Source organism: Atta colombica, unplaced genomic scaffold (genome assembly GCF_001594045.1).
Source record: "Atta colombica isolate Treedump-2 unplaced genomic scaffold, Acol1.0 scaffold126, whole genome shotgun sequence".
Classification (NCBI taxonomy): Eukaryota; Metazoa; Arthropoda; class Insecta; order Hymenoptera; family Formicidae; genus Atta; species Atta colombica.
Window position 1 is genome coordinate 5,963,809 of NW_017259213.1, and position 22,762 is coordinate 5,986,570.

At 32.7% G+C, this 22,762-nt stretch overlaps 1 protein-coding gene across 4 annotated transcripts in view; it reads right to left on the bottom strand.

Moving 5' to 3' along the window:
- Window positions 1–22,762, bottom strand: part of LOC108684183 (synaptotagmin-7) — a 158,072-nt gene that overhangs the window by 18,468 nt on the left and 116,842 nt on the right. The window contains exon 1 of one of the 4 annotated variants that reach the window (XM_018188348.1): window positions 2,369–2,433. The exons of the other annotated variants lie outside the window; for them this stretch is intronic. Within the exon in view, the coding sequence (XP_018043837.1) occupies window positions 2,369–2,433 (65 nt within the window). Of the gene's footprint in view, window positions 1–2,368; window positions 2,434–22,762 lie in introns of those variants that run through there. 4 annotated transcript variants of the gene reach the window in all.

The following is a 22,762-nucleotide window of genomic DNA, read 5'->3' on the forward strand; positions in this document are numbered from 1 at the left end:
TCTCGTATATTAAATTTGGTGAAATTCAAGCCAATAAAATAATGAGATAAAAAAGGTAAATTAAATTTTTGTAGATTTTCTCTGTTTCATACTTTTAATTAATAAGAAAAACATATAAGAAAAATTTAATAAACAACTTCCCTTTCGCTTTTGATTCGCTATTTGTAATTTCAAATTGCCAATTTCAATTCGCTACGTCACCTGTTCGTTATTGTCATCGAAACACGTTATGCCTTAACGTGTTTCGACGACAATACGTGATTAATTTAACAGCGTTATCATTCCAGGACGTGAGTGTGTACCCAATCTGTTGCCGAATCGTGAACAAATCAACAATGTTACCTTAGCATTTCAATTACATTATTGAAACGCTGTTTACAAAAAAACACCAAAAGCATTCTCTAAATATTTCTACTACAATGTTAGAACGTGAAATAGAAAGACCATAAATTTTATCACATATTTGTTTGTAATAAAATCAATTTATTAAGAGTGAAGAATGTAGGAGATTATTTTGCAAATTGTAACTCTCTATAATTTGAACTTTTTATTTTAAAGACTTGAACTTGAAAAAATATTTTTTTCTACATACGACATTGAATATTCTGTAAAGAAAGCAAATTCTTCTTAGCATACTATAACATATCACCAATAAAATGAAAATATTTGATATATTGGGTTTGATAAAAATCATATTTTAAATTATTTAAAACATGCTCAATTGATGCTTTTAATATGTTTTTTTAATGATACTGTTTAAAGCTACTGTATGAAACATTAAAAATATATTTTAAAAATACGTGTTTTGTTTTTTAAAAGAAAAAAACATTATCTTTTCTCAATTCTGTTTTATATGAAGATAAGTCACAAGTGATTCACAAGTCATTTTATTTAAAAATCACACTAGTCTTATCTTGCCAACAACACTTTCATGAAATATACGATATATTATCGACGCCGATCATTCCAATAAATAAAATATTATGTCAACTGAGTGTGCAAATGGCACGGATTTGCCAGTTTTCTTGTCCTGTGTTTCGAGAAACGTTACGATGCTTGGCAAAAGAGCAAAAATTGCTCCTGTCGTCGCAAAAAGGCACTGAAAATACTCGGAAACGAAAGCGACGGCTTGCCATTTCGCGATGCTTCTCCGAGTGTCACAAGGACGATTCGACTGCTCGCCTCGAATATTTTCAAATCGAGGGTGGCTACCGAGAGAGATAGATTCCGATGGATATTCCGAAATTGTTCGCACTCAACGGGATGTCCTTGAGGACCATCGATGTGTAGAGTACTTTCTCACGCTGATACACAGCACTCCTGTGGCCCTTAACCCTATTGCTGCGTTTTTCCAAAACTCTAAAACTGTCACGTTGACGCGGAAAGACGCTGAAAAGGCTTTTATGCATCTTTTCTGCACGATACTATTTCACTGTTTATGTCCGAGAAATCGTTCCAAGGCAAGGTCACGTTATGAAAGGTAAATTGCCTGGCTGTGTGTATAATGCATATTACTCTGATCACATCCGTTAAAAAAAAAATGTAGCACTGTGTTCAAAAAATGACAAATATACTACGTATTAAATATTGTGTTCAAAATATTATATCATACATTAGTATCTTTACATTAGTATCATACGAAAAATATAAATAACATAAAAAATAATTTTACGCCATTATGTTAATATACATATCATAATTAATATTTATATAAAGTAATAAATTGTTTACTTTTAATCCTTCATAATACATTTATATAAGTAGCAATTAACCTTTCAATCTTTCAGCGATTTCAAATGCCGTCTTATAATCTTCTTTCGCAGAAAAATTCCAATTATTATGTCATAAAAGATTGAATGTAAAATTTAATACAAGTCTTTTGTTGAACTATACACTTTTAGAATTTAAGATGAAATAAGTATATGTTTGATATTTGACGAAAGCGAGAAAGAGAATTCTAGTTTAATACAGGAATAAAAAGAGATTTTTTTATGTATTTAAAAAAGGGAATGATGATAATAGTTTCAAATGTCAATATTATATGTCATGTTGCACATAAAATTTTAGTCAATATAAAAACAAATTAAATTACAATGTTGCAATCGTCTTAATTAAGTTTTTAATTCTTTTGAATGCGCGTTAAAAACTCTTCTATAGGATTTTCTTCTATCTATATGGGATCTTATATCTATATAGGTTCTTCTATTACTGCAGGCAATAAACTGTAAAAATTTGTATTGTTCTATATCGCGCTGTCCATATAATATGCTTATTTATAAATGTGCACTTATAGTCTCGTAGCTAAATGTTGCTTATGCTCTTTGTTACGAAAATACGTACACTGCATACATCGTAAACTGTACTTTACCTGGTAGTGTAGTATTCGAAGAAGGCAACGAGTATCTCCAACGATCTTGACACTGCAGCCCACATAATTTTCACGTTCCAACGAATCTCAATCAGCTAATCTAATCTTACTAGAGATTGCTAGTACTTTCATGGAAATTCCAGTTCGCGAACCTGGCGATGTAAATTTAATGCATATTTCAAGCGATTCTTGTATCGCTCTCTCATTATTAATCCTCGTTGCCGATACACATCCGATTGTAAAATCGCAAAATTCGAAAAAAAAAAAACAAAACAAAACACGACACAGAGGGCGATCGACCGATACTGCTTTATTATTTACTGTACAGGTGTAAATTAAATAAAAATATACATATTTATCTCTCCTCTGGATCCCAAAGAGTGAATATCAAATTCCGGGGTGAATGTGGATTATACGTCAAATATGCTCTCTCAAATTTTCATTGTATAAAATTCGCAGCAAGCATGTTTGCCATATAATCCGATTAATGCGAAATTTAGTATTAGTTCTTCTAATGTCAAAACACTGTTAATTTTTCAGTTTATAAGTGAGTTTAAATAAAGCGTCTCTCTGACGAAGTCTCAGAACGACGTCTGTAAGGCAAAGATAAAAAAGCCATTTTCTTCGGTTAACTTTATGTATTTCAATTAATTTTCCTTTAAAAAAATTTTATAATCTCTTTTTCTCCTTTTTTATATCTAAGTACAGAGGTACATAAAATATGAAATTATAAGAAATAATGATTTTTTTTCCTTAAAATTCTAATTTCAATTATTCACTTATAGATTATATAAAATACCACGTATATAGAAACTGTGTTCTCACTTACACATATTTATACAAAAAAAAATCAGCCACATTGTAACAATCTCCTCGAAAACTTATTTACCTTTGTATGTGAATGAATTTTTATTAATAAAAAATATATTGAATTTTTGTTAAATTTATAAAACATCGCTTGCTATAATTTGCAATTGTAGATTTTTTAATCGGAAAAGTTCAAATGATTATTAGATTGAAAATATCATACTAATACGATTAATTATTAAATTTTAATTTCTGCACGACAACAATTGTGTGGCTCGCGTTAGAAATTAACAAAATTTACGATGTATTGTATCGTATGTATTGTTACATTATACTACATTTTGTAACAAAGACTACAATCAAATAGAAACCGTACAATTAATTCACATAATACATTGTTATACAATCAGTTACGCGGACGCTTAACGCACAAATTGATAAACATGATACATTTTCATCGATTATGTATTAACATTACATCCATAATTATTGATTGATAAAGAGTTACTTCATTAAATGTTGCAGCTATGATGCTAAATCATTAGATATGCGTCCCTCATTAAATTAAACAAACAGAATAATGTAAATTATATCTTTCGTGAATTATTACAACATAGGGTTAGCCTCACATCAAATGTAAATGGAAATTGTGGTGTAAATTGAAATTTAATTGAGATATACTGTTTAAGTATATGTAAACTTTTTTGATTAGTCACGCTCTGAGATTATTATTAATAAATAAATAATATTTAAGAAAAAAAAAAATTAATTAAAAACATTTTTTAATAATCACGATGCAAGATTTTGATGAAATCGATTAGCGCGAACGAGAAATAAAAATGATTTACGAATGTCTGAATAAGGTGAATATGCGGTGACACCAATTGCGATCAGAAAATATTACACATCACGACAGCGATAAAAGAGCAACGTCATATTTATCGTCGACATCTGGCGACGTCACATGGATAGAAGCTTATACGCTACACGTGGCTGGAAGTCTTTTTTAATGTGATAATGATAGATTTTTAAACATTTGCTCACGACAAAGAAGGCATCCACATACACGTTTTCCACGTTTTTATAAATGAATTTTCTTTGCATAAAACATGAAGAGATCTAAAACGATCTGATATATTACAGATAAAAAAATTTCGAGAATATCGCCTATATGCTACGTATGAGTATGTGTTTGTGTGTGTATGTATGTGTTATACTTTCCGTAGATCGTGATGCATAAATCATTCCCTTTGTGCCCAAAGAATAAGTGAAAGAAACGAAATTCTTATTCTATAAAATACTATGTTATTTCCAAAGAATGAAAGGATTTAAAAACACAGGTACTTTCCTCTTTTATCCAGAGCGACGTAATTAAAAGACTTCGTCTAATTAAAGGGCAATATTAACGGAGAATACTAAGAAGTAAGAAACTATTCGCACTTGTCAAAAGAAAGTAATGCAAATTTGCGGAATACGTCTTACCACATCTAATAATTGACGGTGACACGATTAAGTCGCGATTAAACTAGCGAAATATCGTATTTCGCCGACACGCCACCTCGTTTGAGTCAATATTCAATAACGATGCCGTGCTTTTAACGATTATGTACGCGCGTCATGTGTGTGTGAAACTGTTTTAATGAGTTTCAACAAGCAATTTAGCGAGGCGTACACGGCGGTGAGCACGCTAACGAAGGTAGGTAACTTTCTTCGCTCGATATAATGATCAAATAAGGTGAACTTTTTTCACCGTCCGCTGCAGCTTTCGTGGTCCATTGAGCGACCGCAACAATGAAAAATGGCTAAAAAGCACGAAGGTACACGAATTTTATCCGACAGAAAGAAAGGAACTTCTTGTGAAGTTGAAACATTAAACACAGCAAGGTAATCACATAAAAATTTGTAGGATTTATCAAATAAATCGTCTCTGCTAATGTCACAAATATTTGTTCTCGATCTTACGTGAAATCTGGATAAATAAAGGTCGAAAAGTGTAAATTGCGAAACAAAAGAGCATATACTATGTTTAAATTTCTTATTTGTTTGTCTAACTTCAAAAATTAAATATATATACGTTTTCTGATAAATTTGACATCTGTTTTACTCATTGACCTTTTTTTTTCTTTCTTTATTAATTTTTTCATTAATTTTCTCTGCTAATTTTTTATGTCTTTGCGATGTTTGTTTTCGTAGATGAAATCACACAGGATAAGCAATCGGCAGAAAGTTTGATGAGACGAATTATAAATTCAGACATCGTACAAGCCTCCCCCCCTCTTTCTCTCTCTCTCTCTCTCTCTCTCTCTCTCTCTCTCTCTCTCTCTCTCTCTCTCTTCCTATCGTATTAAATTTAGTTCTTTTATCTTTCGAAATGTACGAACACAATGTAAATTTTTTTAAGTTATGCAGAATCTTCCTCCGTCTTCCTCCGATCGTTTCCGGTTGCTCGAAATTAAGAGTAAGAATTCTACGGAGTTCGTGCCCTATGCATTTTCAGAACTAAAATTTTAATATAGATAGCTAGTCAGTCGAGTTAAAATGAAACTCCGACAGAAACTATACAGCACATTATTATTTAGATTTTCGGAATTCAATATTAAGGGGACCATTGAGACGCGTTACAAATTGACATTCAAATTGTGTAAGCGCTTTCGAGACTACATCAGTTGTAAAGTTGCAAATATTATCTATTGTTCAGGACGGACACAAATTTCATGCTTCTCTTGGGGGTGTTAAAATAATTATTCGTTTTTATCGTGCATCCGTAGGCAGAAATACCTCGTTATCGAGATAGATCAAATGCAAAGTGAATAACGTTCATTCCGTGCTTAGAAACGTTTTAAAAACGCATAATGAAACAGAAATGCTAATACAGCACCGAAGAAAAATGCTACGTTATTAAACGGTGTAATTATCATAACAACTCACGACGGAGAACGCAAGAGAAATAATAAATAGTTCGCTAAATATAATTTCTACGATATAAGAAATTATATATAATGGATATATAATGGAATGCGATAAATTTTCACCTTGAAAGAGAAATTCTTTTGTCTGTTACTCATAACTTTTATAATTCTTATAACTATAAATATTACACTCTTACTTGTATTTATTTCATCGCTGTTTCTGAGTTACGTAATAATTATGATTTCTCTTAAAGTAATGCTAAAGCTTATAGATTACAAGCATCAGACTTTGTTGTTTGGAACGGACTTAATTATTCAATCAACCGAAGTAGATAAAGTTTATAAGACGATATTCAGCCATGAAGTTATCCCATCTCTTGGCTTTAGATGTGCAATGATCTTATATCTCAACTTAATCTATTAATGGAATTAAGAATTCAAGATAGTTTTCATCGAGTTAAGTACATCAAAGTTAGATGAGATAGCTTGGAAATAGAAAACGTAAGTTAGCATTACTAGCAGCCGATAGAAAATTATCGCACTATATGATTTGTTTGTAATATAAAATCAATTGGATGTATATATATCTATTAGCTTTTCCCATGTAAAGTATCGATAATATATCTCAGGAGAATTGTTTGGAATATATTTAATTAATAAGCTTACCACTGTCTAGACAGCGAGGTATTAAAGCGAATCGACTAAGAAATCTCGAATTCACGTGATGCTTCGCATGTTATATTGCTAGCACATTCAGGCTAAACAGCAGATATCGAATACCTTAATAGGAACTAGAGGCGTAGCATATCACAGCGCAAAGCGAGTAAATTTAGAGATAATCCAAAGTTTTGCGTAACTGCCTGGCCGTAGTTAGTTTCCAACAAAAAGTGATGAAACCGAATTACGAGAAAGCTTCTTCAAAAAACTGTCAAGTCTCTTGATTTTCGGAAATCACAATATGACTGACAAGTCAATATTGTGAATCAGAAGAATCTTCTGAGTCCATTGTGAACTTGCATGATATATATGACAATGAAGCGTAAAAGCGACACGAAAATAAATCACATCTTCACGTGAGAGCTTCGAAGCGCTTAACACGGCGCAACATACAATACAATCGATTTATTCATACTCCGACACTGAATATACTTCGGTCCTCTCATGCATAGATACGTCGACGTACTACCCAATAAGTAACGAAAACGAGAACTCACACACGACTAGACCAGTGCATAAGCGAGAAGAGCTCATCATACGAGGTGCCATCGATTGGAAAAAAAAAAATCTGCGGAATCTAGGGGTCGAGCAAACGAGCGACCGGATCCGAGATGATACGTGCTACATGTCGGGCTGTTCACTTCGGGTTGAAGCAACGAACAGAAAGAGCAAAAGAGAGAGGGGAGGAAGAGAGAGAGAGAGAGAGAGAGAGAGAGAGAGAAAGAGAGAGAAAGAGGGAGAGGGAGAGAGGGATAGCGAGAGAAACGTGACCACGGTGAGCGACGGGGCGAGGAATGGTGGAAGATAGGTTGGATCGATCCTAGCTACCACCACTACGAGAGAGTGGAGCCCGTCGTCCGGGTCTAGTACTGGTGAACCGTATATATTGCCGAAGCCAATCGCTTCCTCTACGCAGGTAAACGTGAGGAAAAAATCATGTCCTGCGGTTCACCGCGAATTCGACGAACATGTACCTGCATAAATGCAGAGATGGACTCATTGTCTGATTATCGAGAGATAATTCCTCGCATGCTCCGAGTATATGTAGCGACAGGTGGGAGTGCCGACAGGCGGTTGACCATAATCCCACGTAAAGCCGTAATCACACTGCAGATTGCCGATTACAGTTGCCAGTCGCAAGTTTTATTTTAGCCGTTCACGTTGTAACTAGTCCGTATTAGCTGCATTATGATTGACAATGAAACCGTTAATCGGCAATCATGACTGACAATCGTAACTGACAGTGTGATTACGGCTTAAGTGCTTGCGTGTACATTTGTCTATATTCGAAACTCGCTTTGCCAGTAAAGCTTACCAGGCTCTCTAGACTAGAGCTTGTACATGTTGCCACCGTGTGTCAATCATTCGCTTTGTTTTCCCGTAGGTGATTTGCGCGAGCAAAACCATCGAGTATAGTACCATTATTAATGTCGTAGGTGTGTTTCCGCATTCTGATGACGCGCGCGCAGTATTATATAATGCGGCTTGATAGGTTTTGGCCGGATAGTCACTAGCTGTTTCGCGCGGTTTAGTCGCTTAATCCAAGAAACGCACCGCAAAGATAATCCCTTTAAGCATCGCGTCCGAAAGTTCATCGATTGACGCGATTCATGCCGCGAAAATGATTATTGACAAATCTTCGATGTAATACCATCCAATACCTATCGATTCTCACCTCCCTCTGGAAATCCAGTAACAATTTAGAAATGCACATCGTAGTACACATTTGCATACATGGGGATGAGACTGGTGAGAGAATTCAATGGTTTCTGCATGCTTTGCCATTGATCAGACCGGAAATATTCGAATTTTTTCGAGCTTCGGTACACAATTTCTTTTGGAAAAAAGAATCGTATTTCTCATCTCACCATCTCTTGAAAAGCGTCGCAACAAATCTTCCGAAATACATCTTCCCTGCTAACGGACCGACATCCTTTTGTTTTCACGAGAAGGACAATATTACTCCTGTCCGAGAACAAATATTTTCGCTCCTCTGATTGATTACAGACTTGTACAGTGTAGCTACTTGAACTATTCTTACCACAAATCAAGAGAACTATCTATCGATGTTGGCCAAAATTTCGTTTTCCATTGGGAATCTGACGAGACAAATGGAATTAAAAATGGAGCAAATGTGTTTTCAAAAATGTAACGATATTCGAAAGCGAATACGTTGCTGTAAATAAGAAAAAAAATGAAGAAGTGTCACGTTGAGATGTATAAGAAGAACGAAGCGTCATAAATAATTTTGTGCACGTTCGTATCTTTCTGTTATAGATGCTTGTGATCACACGTTCACAGCCAAATACTTTGAGATATTAAATAGCTTCTTCGTGAGAGCAAGAGATTTCTCATGCAAGATGAAGAACATCTATTCGTTCCGTGCTTTTACTTCAAAGCGAATGACTTCTTCAAATGGCTTCTATCTTCTCCTACTAGAACCGCTGAAGGTACCAATTTGGTAATTTCCTATTCCTGTTTTCGTTTAGCAAAGAATTATTTTGATATTATTTGTATCATTAGAATTATCTATTTATATATTTGTATTCACGTATATAAATTTTCAATATTCTGTACCTAATAAAAAAAAAGTTTAAATGATCCAAAATGGAACTAAAATACGATTATCCGCGATAGTATTAAGAGTATTCGCTTTTTTCCTGGCAGAACACTAATAATACCGAATATAACAAGCAGAATTCCCATTTGCGACGAATTCCGCCCCAAATTGTCCAACAAAAGAAGTGAAAGAAAGGGAAAAGGATACGACATCGTAATGACGACGGAAAGTCTTCTCAGAACAGTCAAGTCCAAGATGACAGGAAAACTGAAAGTCGCCAAGTTCGCGCGCGATGGTTATTATGACTTTAGGATTTACGCTCCTTCGGCAATTAAAACGTCGTCATTGCGGTCGTTACGACGACCACGATGCGACACTCTGAAAATTTAATGAGCGTGTTATTCCCTGTCTCTTTCTTTCCTTCCCTAACCACGATAATAGTAAAAAGTCGCTCGCCCTGCGTGCCAGGCGGCTGGAAGACAGGCAAGCAACAGGTTCCCTCTCCTGTGCACACACGTAAAACGTCCCAGCGTCGATTCCTCTATTCAATTACTCGTCCGCTCTAATTTCATCGTTAATCCGCGGATTCTTTACGATGGAAATATAACGAGTCTTTTGAAAATCAATAAGCACTAAGGGTGAAGAGAAAAAGGGGAAAAAAGTATGCGTTACATTAAGAAAGAAGCTCGGATATATCACGCGCTTTCTTCGTTCCAGAATCGTTGAATGCACTATATTTAGATATTTTGTATAGGATCACGGAGAGAAAATCTACTCAATAGCAGTAAGACGATATCATCTATCGAATATCAGGACGTTGTTTCATTAGTGAAAAGTAGATGCTCTCTCGATAATGTTCGAATTTTCATCATTATTTGCACATTTACAACTGATATAAAAATTCCATTAATAAAAGATAAAAGATTTTATTTAGATAAATATAAGATTTTTAGATAAAAAGGAGATAGTCATTTTACTATATATATGTTTATCATATTTTATCTGCATGTCTCAATCTTAATTTTTTATAAAATCTAATTTTAACCCTATTCTAATATTTAAATTGCTATTATTGCCTTGATTTCATTTTGTTAATAAAAGGTTAAAATCTGAGAATGTCATCTTAATATCATCCTTTTATGAAAAAAAAGTGCCTTAGGGTACTTCATATACAAGTTATATTTGCTTAAAAACTAATTTTTATACGTAAAAATTATCTCTTTTTCGTACTTTTTTAAAAAGTTCTCTAGGGAAGATATGGTACATCACATACAACGAAATTTTCAAATTTACACTTGGTCTGAATAACAAGGGTCGTTTTGCAGTATTGTTTACAGCGCCTCTGATGGTTTACACAAAGGGAATATTTCACTTCTATTCCACTTTCTATTTTCCCTCGTGAAAATTTGAAGCTAAAGTGATGACAACATCCAATTTTCTTACAAAACTTATAGATATGTAAATTTATTCTTTTTAAAATAAAATGCAAAAACTATACTATAATATTTACCAAAAAAAAGAAATAAAAATATATCACTTGATTTTTTCTGCAAAATTTTCTCGGAAATTCCATTATCATTCAAAATTTTTTTTGAGGATTTTAAAAAGGGTTTTAATTATTGTAAAACGTACTGAAAAGAGAGCAAATATATGAGACAGAAATTATATAAAATTATACAGTGTAATTTTCGTTATTTGTAGAATTGTTATTTAATTAAAATTTTCACGTATTCATAATTAATATTTATTTTTATCAAAGAAAATGATTCTGACAAATTTTTTAATAATATAAAAGCACATATAAAAAAAGAAATTAAAGCGTAACAAAAACAATAAATATTAGAATTAGATTTTTTCCATTAAATCGATATGAAAGCAAATACAGATGATAAAATACATAATACACATACGCATAAAAAAATTTACGTATGCGATCACACGTATATTTAAAGATGCGTTGAACATTTTACACAGTGTATTGTATGTAAATTTGCTAATAATTTCCTCTTTTTTTATAAGCAAATTTCCCAACAAATTTACTTGCATATTATGCGACGGTATGACACGTTGAATGCATAATCGATTCTAGCGATCGGTAGAAAATAGACGCTAACCACAACGAGGAAGTTAATATAAGTTTTTTCTTTCCTTCCATGACGTCCTTATTAAAGAGCTACGTCCCACTTGTCAAGCATCAACCTAGTTCTCCAAGCAGCTGTGCCCGATCATGATCGCGCCGTTATAAAATTCAGAGCCTCGCAACGTGACTCTGCTTCTTGTATAGCTGAACGTGTTTTGTGCCACTTTATACTTTTCTACGTACGCACAAAATGTAGAAACGAACAATAAAGTCGTGGAGCATAGATTATAGAATAAATAAGGAATTTGACACTTAAAAATGAATAACTACAATATTGTGAAATAAATATTATATATTTGTGTGTAACACCAAATGTTTTTTTTCCTTTGATAACTTTTTATCTTCTATACGAAAAAAAAATGACTTTAAAGTATCTAAAAATTTAATTAAACAGATTTGGAAGTAATATTGTTAAATCAAAATAATATTATAAAGAAAAATCAAACAAGTAAAAAATTGTAGCACTCTAGTAACCAATTTGAACTACATAATCATTTTAATAGTCTAATAAATTATTTTCAGAGCTGTATTCAGCTAAATTTTTCAACAAAATTGTTCTTTTCGTATTAATTTAAATAATCTTTTTTATACATTTTTATCACAATTATAATTTACACATTCATACGAGATAGAATTTTTAAACCCGTGGAAATTAAAATAAAAATACTTATAAATAAAATATATATTTTAGAATAGAATATTTGGAGAAGTAACTTATATCTGTTACCAGATTCTGTTATAAATAAAAACGAGAAATACCTTTATATTACATTTTCTATGTAGAATAAATTGTCCTTAAAATATTTACTATAATCTCTATGCTGAGAGAAATAGATAATTTCATGTATATGCGCAGCTTCGCGTGCACTCAATATCCTGTAAGAACTTCACGAACAAAATTGCGATTATACATCCATGTACATGAAATTTCTCTTCCGAGATTCCCGTGCAATTTTTTACGCTTCCTAATTTCCACAAAATAACTCATTGTCAGTTATTTGAAAGAAAAAGCCGCTACACTACCAATATTTTCTTCTTCGGAACAAAGCGTGATTGCAATGTTCTTTGAATGAAACTCGAAACAAACAAAAAACACAAAAACGCAAATTGCACCGCGCTGAATTTATTGGAGCCAATGAGAGTAATGAATATTCGCGAACATTAATGAAAATATATTTTTCAATTAAATCGCTGTTTATCGAAGTTTTACGCGAGTATATATCAAATTTTGCTGTCACATCATCAGTCTAAATTTCTAGTTTATATGAAACAGATCATTACTTGTCTAGTTTATATGAAACAGACCATTACAGATCATTACTTGTACTTATGTTACAAAGTGAACGTAAAATTGGAATTTCATTAGAGAATTATTAATAGTGTCTAGTTAACTTCCATCACTATTAGCTATAGTTAAACTAAATTAATTAAACTAAATTACAATAAAGGTTTTTCAATGGATGAAAACGCTCTTAATAAAAATCAACAAATTTTATCTTAGCAATAATTTAATTTTTCTTATCTTCTCTTTCTCTTTCTAGTTTCTATTTTATATATCGTCACATCATCTTTATTATGGATTGAGGCAAAAGTTATATCGATATAATACCATTTCATGAAATTTCTACTGGGATATAGGCAAAATTGTTTAAAAAATTTTTATAGCTAAAACGCACAGAACAATACCTTTAAAGCGTTTTTTATTATCAAAGCGTGGAGGTTTCATGTTCAATAACGAACTGACACAATACCTATCATGCTGTAAAATGTCGTATTGCGGAGGTATTTGTATTGATATAAAAGTACCAAGTGTAACTTTTAAAACAAAAGAAACATCCAGCCGGTTATCGCGGCTATCGTATTCTCGAGCTTTCACAAACATCGCTTCTTCGTCTAGATCGAATAGCTACGGGTGAACTTTGCAGAAAATTCACTAAAGTCGATTCCTCTTCGTCATAATGATATATTTTCTGTAAATTTATCGAAATATCGGACATCAACACGTCAAAACGGAGATGAAATGATATTGTGAGTATAACATCATAATATGTTTAAATACGCTTATACAGTCTTGTCAACTTTACATTCTAAATTTCTTGGAGCAAAATCTCACTCCAAGAGAGTGAAAATACAGCTACTTTTGAAAAAGAGTGAAAATATTTTACTTTTAGAGAATTGTCATTCCTTTTCAAAAATGGTTGCATTTTCATTCTCTCGAAGTAAAATTTCACTCCAAGAAATTTAGAGTGTGAGTCTTCAATCTATTGAGCGTCCTAAACTTACTCAACTTTTTAGAACTTACTAAAATTTTATTGGTCTTGGAAAATGATGGCTTAATATGATAAAGCAGTAAGGAAAAATTCGTCGATATTTATAATATATTATTGACTAAAACTTGAAACTAAACTGAGAATCAAGGAAATATGTTATCGTGCTTACGTCTCATTTTCATAAATTCAAATGTTTTATTAAATCAATATTGCTTGTAAAGAATTGCTGATAAATGGCATTTGTAAATATATTTTAACAGCTCAAAGCTGGAAAAGAGATAATTTAATCTGTCTTTTGCAGATGTTAATTATATTTAATAGCTATCATTAGATATGCTCACAGAATTAAATATTGAAAATCAAAGAGCTCTCATGTATTTATAAAGCGTTAATAACGTGATAAAATCATATTTTTCTCTTTCACATAATTTTTCACATAAAATTCAAACATTTGATTTAATTCGAAGTATAACGAGAATGAAAAGCTGCTGCTAATAATAGTCTCTTATTTTGAAGTCGAATTTTTAGGAAAAATTCGACTTCAAAACTATGATAGAACATACCACTAAAATTTTATTTGATAACACTCCATATATACATGATCTTCAAAATACGAGAAAGAAGAAATAAAAACCTGTCTGATATTCTGTGTGCTATTTATGCTACTGTGGAGTTAATGCATACGTGATCATTTGATTATTATTCTTAGCGACTTCAATTTATTCATAATTGTATAGTATGCGAATAAACTGCGTTATGCAGTTATGCTTTCAGTTTTTCGCTAAAAAATTAACGACAAAAGAAAGTTCAATGCCCACAAATTTTTATTTTATTAAAAGAGAAAAATACGTCTTTATACTGAATGCATTTACAAATTGCGTTTTACAAAAATATTTTTTATATATGCAGTTTCATGATGTCATTGTACTAAATTTTATATTTTTTCGCAAAACAGATAAAATTATAGACACTTTTCCCACTCTTTCTCTTTCTTTCTCTCGACTCAGTAGAGAAGACATATTTCTTCAAAAATATATTTATAATCTCATATATTATAAAATTATATTTTCGCAAAAAGTGTTGGAAGAGTTAATCTGGCTTTTATGATAGGCATTTTTACTTAATGCGGAGGGAACTTGCGCAAAGCAGAAGCTTAAACTCATGAGAACACTCTTACGAAAATGCGGATCTGCCGAGAACAGAGAAACGGAACATCGGTTCTACTTAAATCCCACTTGATCCCGACACTAATCCTATAGCACCAGTAAATGCTTCGATAACTAACATCCACTCACATGAACGAATAAAATAAGAGACTTCTCTCAGATCGGTTTTTTTACTTAAATGACGTAAGGTTTTACGTCAGAATTATTTTATAGTATTTAACTACGCGGCTTTACAAATAAATCTGATTTAATAGCAAGCAAAAAAGAATCATTTGTATAGCATGGAGAGTCGTTTATTCTATAAACGAACATTTTCGCAACCACGATTTTATCCAACCACGTGAATGCTCTCGGTCCAATTAGGTCATCGCTTTTACCATTGTTTCAACGACTGATGACATTGCATGACGCGGCGCGTCTCGATATCGACCGAAGTTTTGGAGGCAAAAGGAAATTAGCATGCTATTAGCGCGCGCGAATTAGATAATGCATTTCGCTGTCAATTCACAGCTCCACCGCAGCCGTTATGTGATAACTCTCTTCCTGTGATTAGATTACTTAAAACTGTCGCGATTGAATCCTCATTTCGTCGACACGGACGATAAATCCGGTACGTTCGGCAATAACTTATAATCCGATCCCGTTATGCAATAGGAAATCGATCATCGTAAATATGCGGGTAATATCCGCGAGAGAGAGAGAGAGAGAGAGAGAGAGAGAGAGAGAGAAAGAGAGAAATTAAAGGATAGTAAGAATAGAGAGAAGAGAGAACAAATATTTTTCATTAATATTTCACAATAATATTATTTTGTTATCATAAAAATTGTACAAAGAGTTTAAAAATGAATAAATAATTTATACTTCGTTCATAAGATCTTCATTTACACATTTCTTAGATAATAGCGAATAAGACGAATTGATCTTAATCTTCCCATGAAATAATACTTCTTGAAATGCTCTTTGATGCGATTCCATAACGCTGTTCACACTATTTGCGTCTAAATAGATGAATTTAGATGAACGGGCATCCATCGTATCTTCCGACGTTTGGTTTACATAATCACTACGCAATGCATTTAATTAAGGAAATCTGTGAAACGAGATGGTCTCTAATTATTACAAGTGATATAATGCCATTCAATATTCCAGTAAAACCCGATATCACATTACACGAGATACATATGCAGTGAATTACGTGTACACACACACACACACACACACACACACACACACACACACACACACACACACACACACAGACACGCGCGCGCGCGAGTTCATCGCTTAATTCCATCCCAAAGATAACTTTAGTGTGGAATATAATCAGGCACACGATACGCAATACACACATACTGAATATTATCACGCGGAATTATGGAGAGACGAGCAAAACGAAATTATTGGAGGAACGATCGGTTAGCAAGCAATAACACTCTCTTCAACCGACAAGCTCCCAATCATTTTCCCATCCACCAGTTTGAGTGCACTCGGGCGTCATTTACTTACGCGCAAACACTTCAGGTGAGGCCAAACTGATCACGAGAAGAATTAGATGTCTTAATATATTGGTGTTTAATGGAAGCTACGATTCGTTCGCTTGGATGAACAAATCTCGATTTAATGAGAGCTCAGATATCTGGATGACAAATTTCGTTTATATTGCACTTTATTACGAAAATACACGATGAGATATACGTACATAATGTTCCAAATTTCTCTCTGACGCGAACCACTTTTTACTTACAAATTTTGTCACAGACTTTCAATCGATTTTTTCCTTAACAAAAACGTCGAGGGACAATGTCATTCATCGCAATTTCCAATTTTCAAAAATGAAATATCTTTGTAACTTTATGTGGAACGTAATCTTGGAAAATCGGATTTTCTACAATCTTCTGTCGTTTTACTTCAAACGCCTTTTTTTCCTCCTCTTCCTCTTAAGATATCGATGCAAGCTTGAACGCGCAAAATAATGAAAAGAAAACAGGATATCCCATCGTTTCTCCCACTAAGTATTTTCTCATCCTAGATCACGTTATTATAATTTAATTTATGCCAGCCATCATTATTAAGCCAGATTTACAGCGGAATTCTCACGGGGACACAGCATTGCAAAACCATGGTCGATGAACCTCCTACGGATACGTATCAGTTATAAGATTTATTGCGAGTCACACCACACTGAGCATTGAGATTGCACGAATTAAAGTGACGGTTAAATGAATTTTAAGATATACGACATACGCTTCCAAATCTACGTCGGACATCAGGCTTATCTATAATAATAGCTTCGATTTATTACTTTGCTTCCTTCAATATTGATTGGCGAGAAAAGAAGTATACGATTAATCATGCATCTAACGGTACAATTTAACGAAATTTCTTGCACAATATGGATGTTTATGAATTCAATTACGTCCATTCTTGAAAATGTAATATAGAAATGGATGTGCCCAACATAATGTTACGTCCAAAATTGCATTCGCGTGGAAAATTTTAGCAGTGAATCTGGCGGGTTCAATTATCAATGGATGCGTTCAGGAAATTAAACTGTTGCACTACGGCCGAGCATTAGGTCGTGGTATCGATGTATAGGAAATTACATAAATAACAATAGGTCATACACTGTAGGACCTGTCAAAATATTTGGAAACACGGAATTCGATAATCGTAGAATAGCTTCGCCCACGCGTTTTAATGTTGTGACAGACACAAAAAGTGCGATGTAACTGATGACTGACAGTTAATTTGAATATTCAAATAAAGCGAATCGAATATTCAAATAGAAATCAAGAGAAAGAGCTAAAGGGCTAGAAATAGAAAATGAGAAAGGATGATAAAGGGAGAGAAGGAGGGAGAAAGGAGAAGGGAAAGGGGAAGGGGGGGGAGGGAGGGGGAGAGAGGGGGAGGGGGGATGAAATGTGAAAGAAAGTGAAAAATTACTAGATGAAATGACTAGCGAATATAACACGAACCCTTTAATAAGATTTAAGACACATCATATATCATCATATGTTTGTCGTATGTTGCCATATCTGTTCTAATAATAATCCTATGTTTAAAAATTTTATTAAATTCCAAATTTTCCATTCAGTAAAAAACTTCATATGCACTTCATTATCACTTTCCACGAAAAGTTTTAGAAATCCATAAAAAAATAATGTTTAATACTTAAAAAAAATTATGAAAACTTTTAAAATCTTTTTTCGAGATCAATCAATTGATATTCTACGAAAAAAAGCTTTTCTCCCCGAATCTTGTTTTTGCAAATTGAAATGCGATAATGGGAAAGGAAATAAAAAGCTGAAAATACGCAGATAAAAACTAAAAGCCTTGCTGGGATTAAAATGGCTTATACAATTATTGCACTTGTTCGTATCGCATATATTTATATACGGTACACACATGATGAATATCAATATATTCCTCACTCTCCTTCCTATGTTTTTTCAATCGAATATAATTAAATTATTTTACTGAAAAACAACTTTATATAAATGATTTTATATAAAATTTGAAAATGTAAAAGAATGAGCGATTGTTTTTAATTCTATAGAAAAAAATTTTAATTTAATCTATGTATGTAATATAATATATATTTAATATTTTAATAAACATTTTAATATTTCAATAACAGATGTATATAAAAATTACAAATGTATACTAAAAACATATACAAAAAGATATTATCATATAAAAACAGCACCATTCTGTCATAAATTAAACAAATAAAATAGAAAATAAATATCAATATGTAAATATTCATTGTTTATTCTAAATGTAAGAAAAATCATTTAATTATAAATAATAAATGATAAATAAAGTATTTATAACTCTTCAAATAAATTATACTAACAACAAAATGTAAAATATAATAGTATTACTAGTAATTAAATGTTTATTTTTTATTTTATTTCTTTCAGTTAAATAAAAATTTATTCAATTCCGTTGAAAATAAAATAGTAATTAATTCGCTCTTGATAAGAATATTTTCAGCCTCTCATTCTTTTTATCAAAGAATGTTTCGAAAATTCTATATTACTTAAAAAGATTTCATTTGTAACTATCCATCCAATGTATCGATTAACGATATTCGAGTCATATAGTATTAGTATGGATAAGGAACGATCTGAATGTGAATTGAACGCCAGCTATTCGTGGTTATAATAATAAATGCAATCTTCGACACTTTTCTATATTCACTTTTCGTGAATACTGAATATATGATATTTCCTCTCTTATTATTTTTTCTTCTTCTTCTTTATCTTTTTATAGATTGTAATTTTTATAATTTAATTTTGTAATTTAATCATAATTTAATTTTCAATAATGCATAGACTAAACATTAAGCTTGCCCAAAATCTCTCTATTATTATACGTTAAGCAAATATTCATTACGTCGCAATTCGTAATATTAATGCATAATTCACATATGAGAATTTAGCAGTATCAGAGAACGAGGCACGTGACAACGAATTCGGAGACATCGAAAATTCGCTGAACGCAAATTTATAATTTATTTCAGGACTAATATATGCTCAGTGATTGTAGATAATCCACGTACTAATTAAAGGCACCCGAAATGGTGCAAAGTGCTATTAATGATAATCCGAATCAAGTTACGGTTGAATAAATTTTATATGATGTTACTTTTACGTAAAAACAAGTTGCTTTTTACGAATAATCGAAAGTAAATCGTCATGCAATGCTCCCTTTCTCTTCGCTCTTTCTACCTTTGATACTTTATAATATTTATAAGTACCACTCTTATATCATTTCATTAATAGCGATGTATGGCCGTGCTACTTACAAGTTTATTTGTATGGTATTTACAAGATATGTGTACGTGTATATATTTGCACGTGTATTCGGATGGATATATCAGAAAGCTATTAAATATAGTAAGCGAGCTTGCACAGGAAGTAATCTCCCAGTTTTAATCGATAATCTATCAACCGCTCACAGTTTTTATTTCCCCCTTTCGATGTCATAATTATTATTAAAATAACCGCAGAGAGTGACGTAATTCAACACATATATACACCTGAAAACCATAATCCGCGAGATCAATGAGGGTAACCTTTACTTTGCATGTCGATGCATTTCCGCTCGGCTCTTCCTCGCTCGCCTATCTTTAATGATGCTTGAACGAAAGCTTGTATACGCGTGAAAATATATAATCGCGTATTCACGAACAGCTTGGAAAAATGCGTGAAAACGTTCATCCTAAAAAACGGCAGCAGCAGATCTCGAGGTGGACAATAAGTAAAGAGAGTTACGATTGCGAGGGTAAACTCGCAGAATTAATAGCTTGAAATGTTCGCGGGGATCAAAAAAATGAGGAGATTAAATGTGCAGGAAAGAGATACCGCATTAAGTCGGATCATATATAAAGTACAGTGCTCCGATGACATTATAGCTTGAACGCTCTCATAAAGGGAGACGATACGTAATCTCATCGCGTAATCAGGCTTGAGCGGAGCGCACGAGAAGATTATATAAAATGCAACAGCGAGTCTCCGAACGAGGAGGAGAGGCAGGGAGGGATCAATGAAAAGTACGGAAATGCATCGATGAAGAACCAGGTAACAGTAACTACTACAATGCGCTACGTCACAGAGCACCTACGCGAATGGTCTTGTTTTATCCAAGACCCACCGAGAGGAAAATGCGCCATTATCCTCTCGCCGCGTTTTATGTTTGTTACGTGTTGCAACATTCCTTTTTTCATTTATAATATACGATTTAACATACAAAAGAGTATGAGAATATGTTTATTTGAACCGTGGATGAACTTAAATAAAGTCTACGCAACTAATGCCGATTAAAACGTTCGCGGTTGCATTCTCTCAAATCATTTCATTACGCAATAAAAGTTTTTAACAAATGATCGTGCACGCAAAATTGTATACACTTTCTTTCTTTTACACAAAATAAAAAAAATATAAATAACATTTTACATGTATCCATTCATGGAGATAATAATGTATGTATATTGTATATTGTTCTTTTGTTTCAAAACAAAAAAGTTGTTCAAAAAAGATGAAAAAGATGAAAAACTATTTAAAAAATAATTATTTATCAATCAAATATCGACAAAAAAAAAATAATCTTCGAAAGAATGATACGAATGCTATTTGACGGACAGACTATAAAGTTAAGTTAGTCTACTTTTAATGTTTTCTTTTATAGAGTAATCTTTTACAGAATAATCTTTTTCTAAATCATTCGTAGTACCTAATAATTGGAAAATTACATTTGTTTAGTCACGTTATTTTTTAAGAAAACGATATTTATATATACATATCTTTCGTAAGATTTTTCTTGATCCAGAATCATGCTTTAAGAGAAGCTGTAAAGCCGTAAAGCCGTAAAAAATTGATCAATCACAGTGAAATATGAAAAAAATAATCGACTATGATTGACAATTTCTTACAGCTTTACAGCTTACGACCTCTTAAAGTAAGATTTTGGATTAAGCCTTAAGCGATGTTTTAACTTTTTATTTTGACTGATGAAGACTAATTTAGTCGAAACTATCATACTATTATTTCTCTTTAGTAAATGAATAAATCACAATTACATTAACATTATTTATATGCCTGCTTTTTGCTCTTAATTTCTATCATTTATATATATATCACTATTTATTATCTATTACAATTTATTATGTGCGTATATAGTACATAAATTTGATATACAATTGCACTTTCCGAATGTTCAATATTGATCGTAAATATAAGTAGTATTCAAATGAATATTTATCCCCTTCTTCAGTGAATACGACGATGATGATGCTGCCGGAAGTTGCTTACACATATCGACCGTGCCTTTTTATGTGACACAGTAGACGACGAGTGTCGCGAGAAAGACTCGGTCGCGCCTTGAAACGAATCACAAGGACATGAAATTAACGGTCGTATTGAAGTCACCCGTTGGCGCTGGGGCAACCATAAATCTGGGACTTCCCGGACGAGCAGTAGTCGAGCTTTATCGAAAGACCCAGCCGTGCATAAAGCACAAAGCGATATTATATAAAGGACAAGTGTCGTCCACACTCGTCGGCCTCGTGTTTCTGTTAAAATGCATTTAGCGTAGCAAAGGAACTTTTCTAGCTCGTCGGACGGTTCCTTTGTCATCGCTGCGCGAACACTTCCGCCGAGAAAGCAAAACCACAGCAAGTGATTTTCTCAGCTGTGCATTTATGACACTTGTCGACGACGCGCCCAGTTATTCCGCACAGTCAACGTTACGTTTCGTTAAAGATCCATCTAGATAAGATGCAGAAAGCAAGGTTAGATTCAGCGTATTTTCGATCGTTAAGGTCCAACTAAAATTATAAAGTTCTACATTAATCGCAAGCTGATCGCAAGCTTGTTACAATCAATCTAAAATATCAATTTTAAAATTGACGCTTCAGATTGACTGTCGCAATAAACTTGTCGAATTAATTTGCGACTAAAGTCTATATAATTGCGTAGTTGTAATATTGTAAGTGGTTGTAATTATAATCGTAAGAATTAACCAATCAAACATGAAAAGAATATTCGTGATCGATCAATTCTTCTTTCCAATTACAACACTAAAGGGCTTCACATATGAAATGCAGACATATAACAGAGCATAAGCATAACATAAGATTGCTGGACCAATGAGCATCTAGCATAATGTCGCCATATTGATTTACATAAGGTTTTACTATGCTTATGCAAACACCTGATGCAATATAGAATGGGCTTAATATAAAATCAACTTAGTGTAGAACCAGCTATATAATTCTGCGTATTCGCATCCCTTTTGCACGCATCGAAATTATTTATCGTGA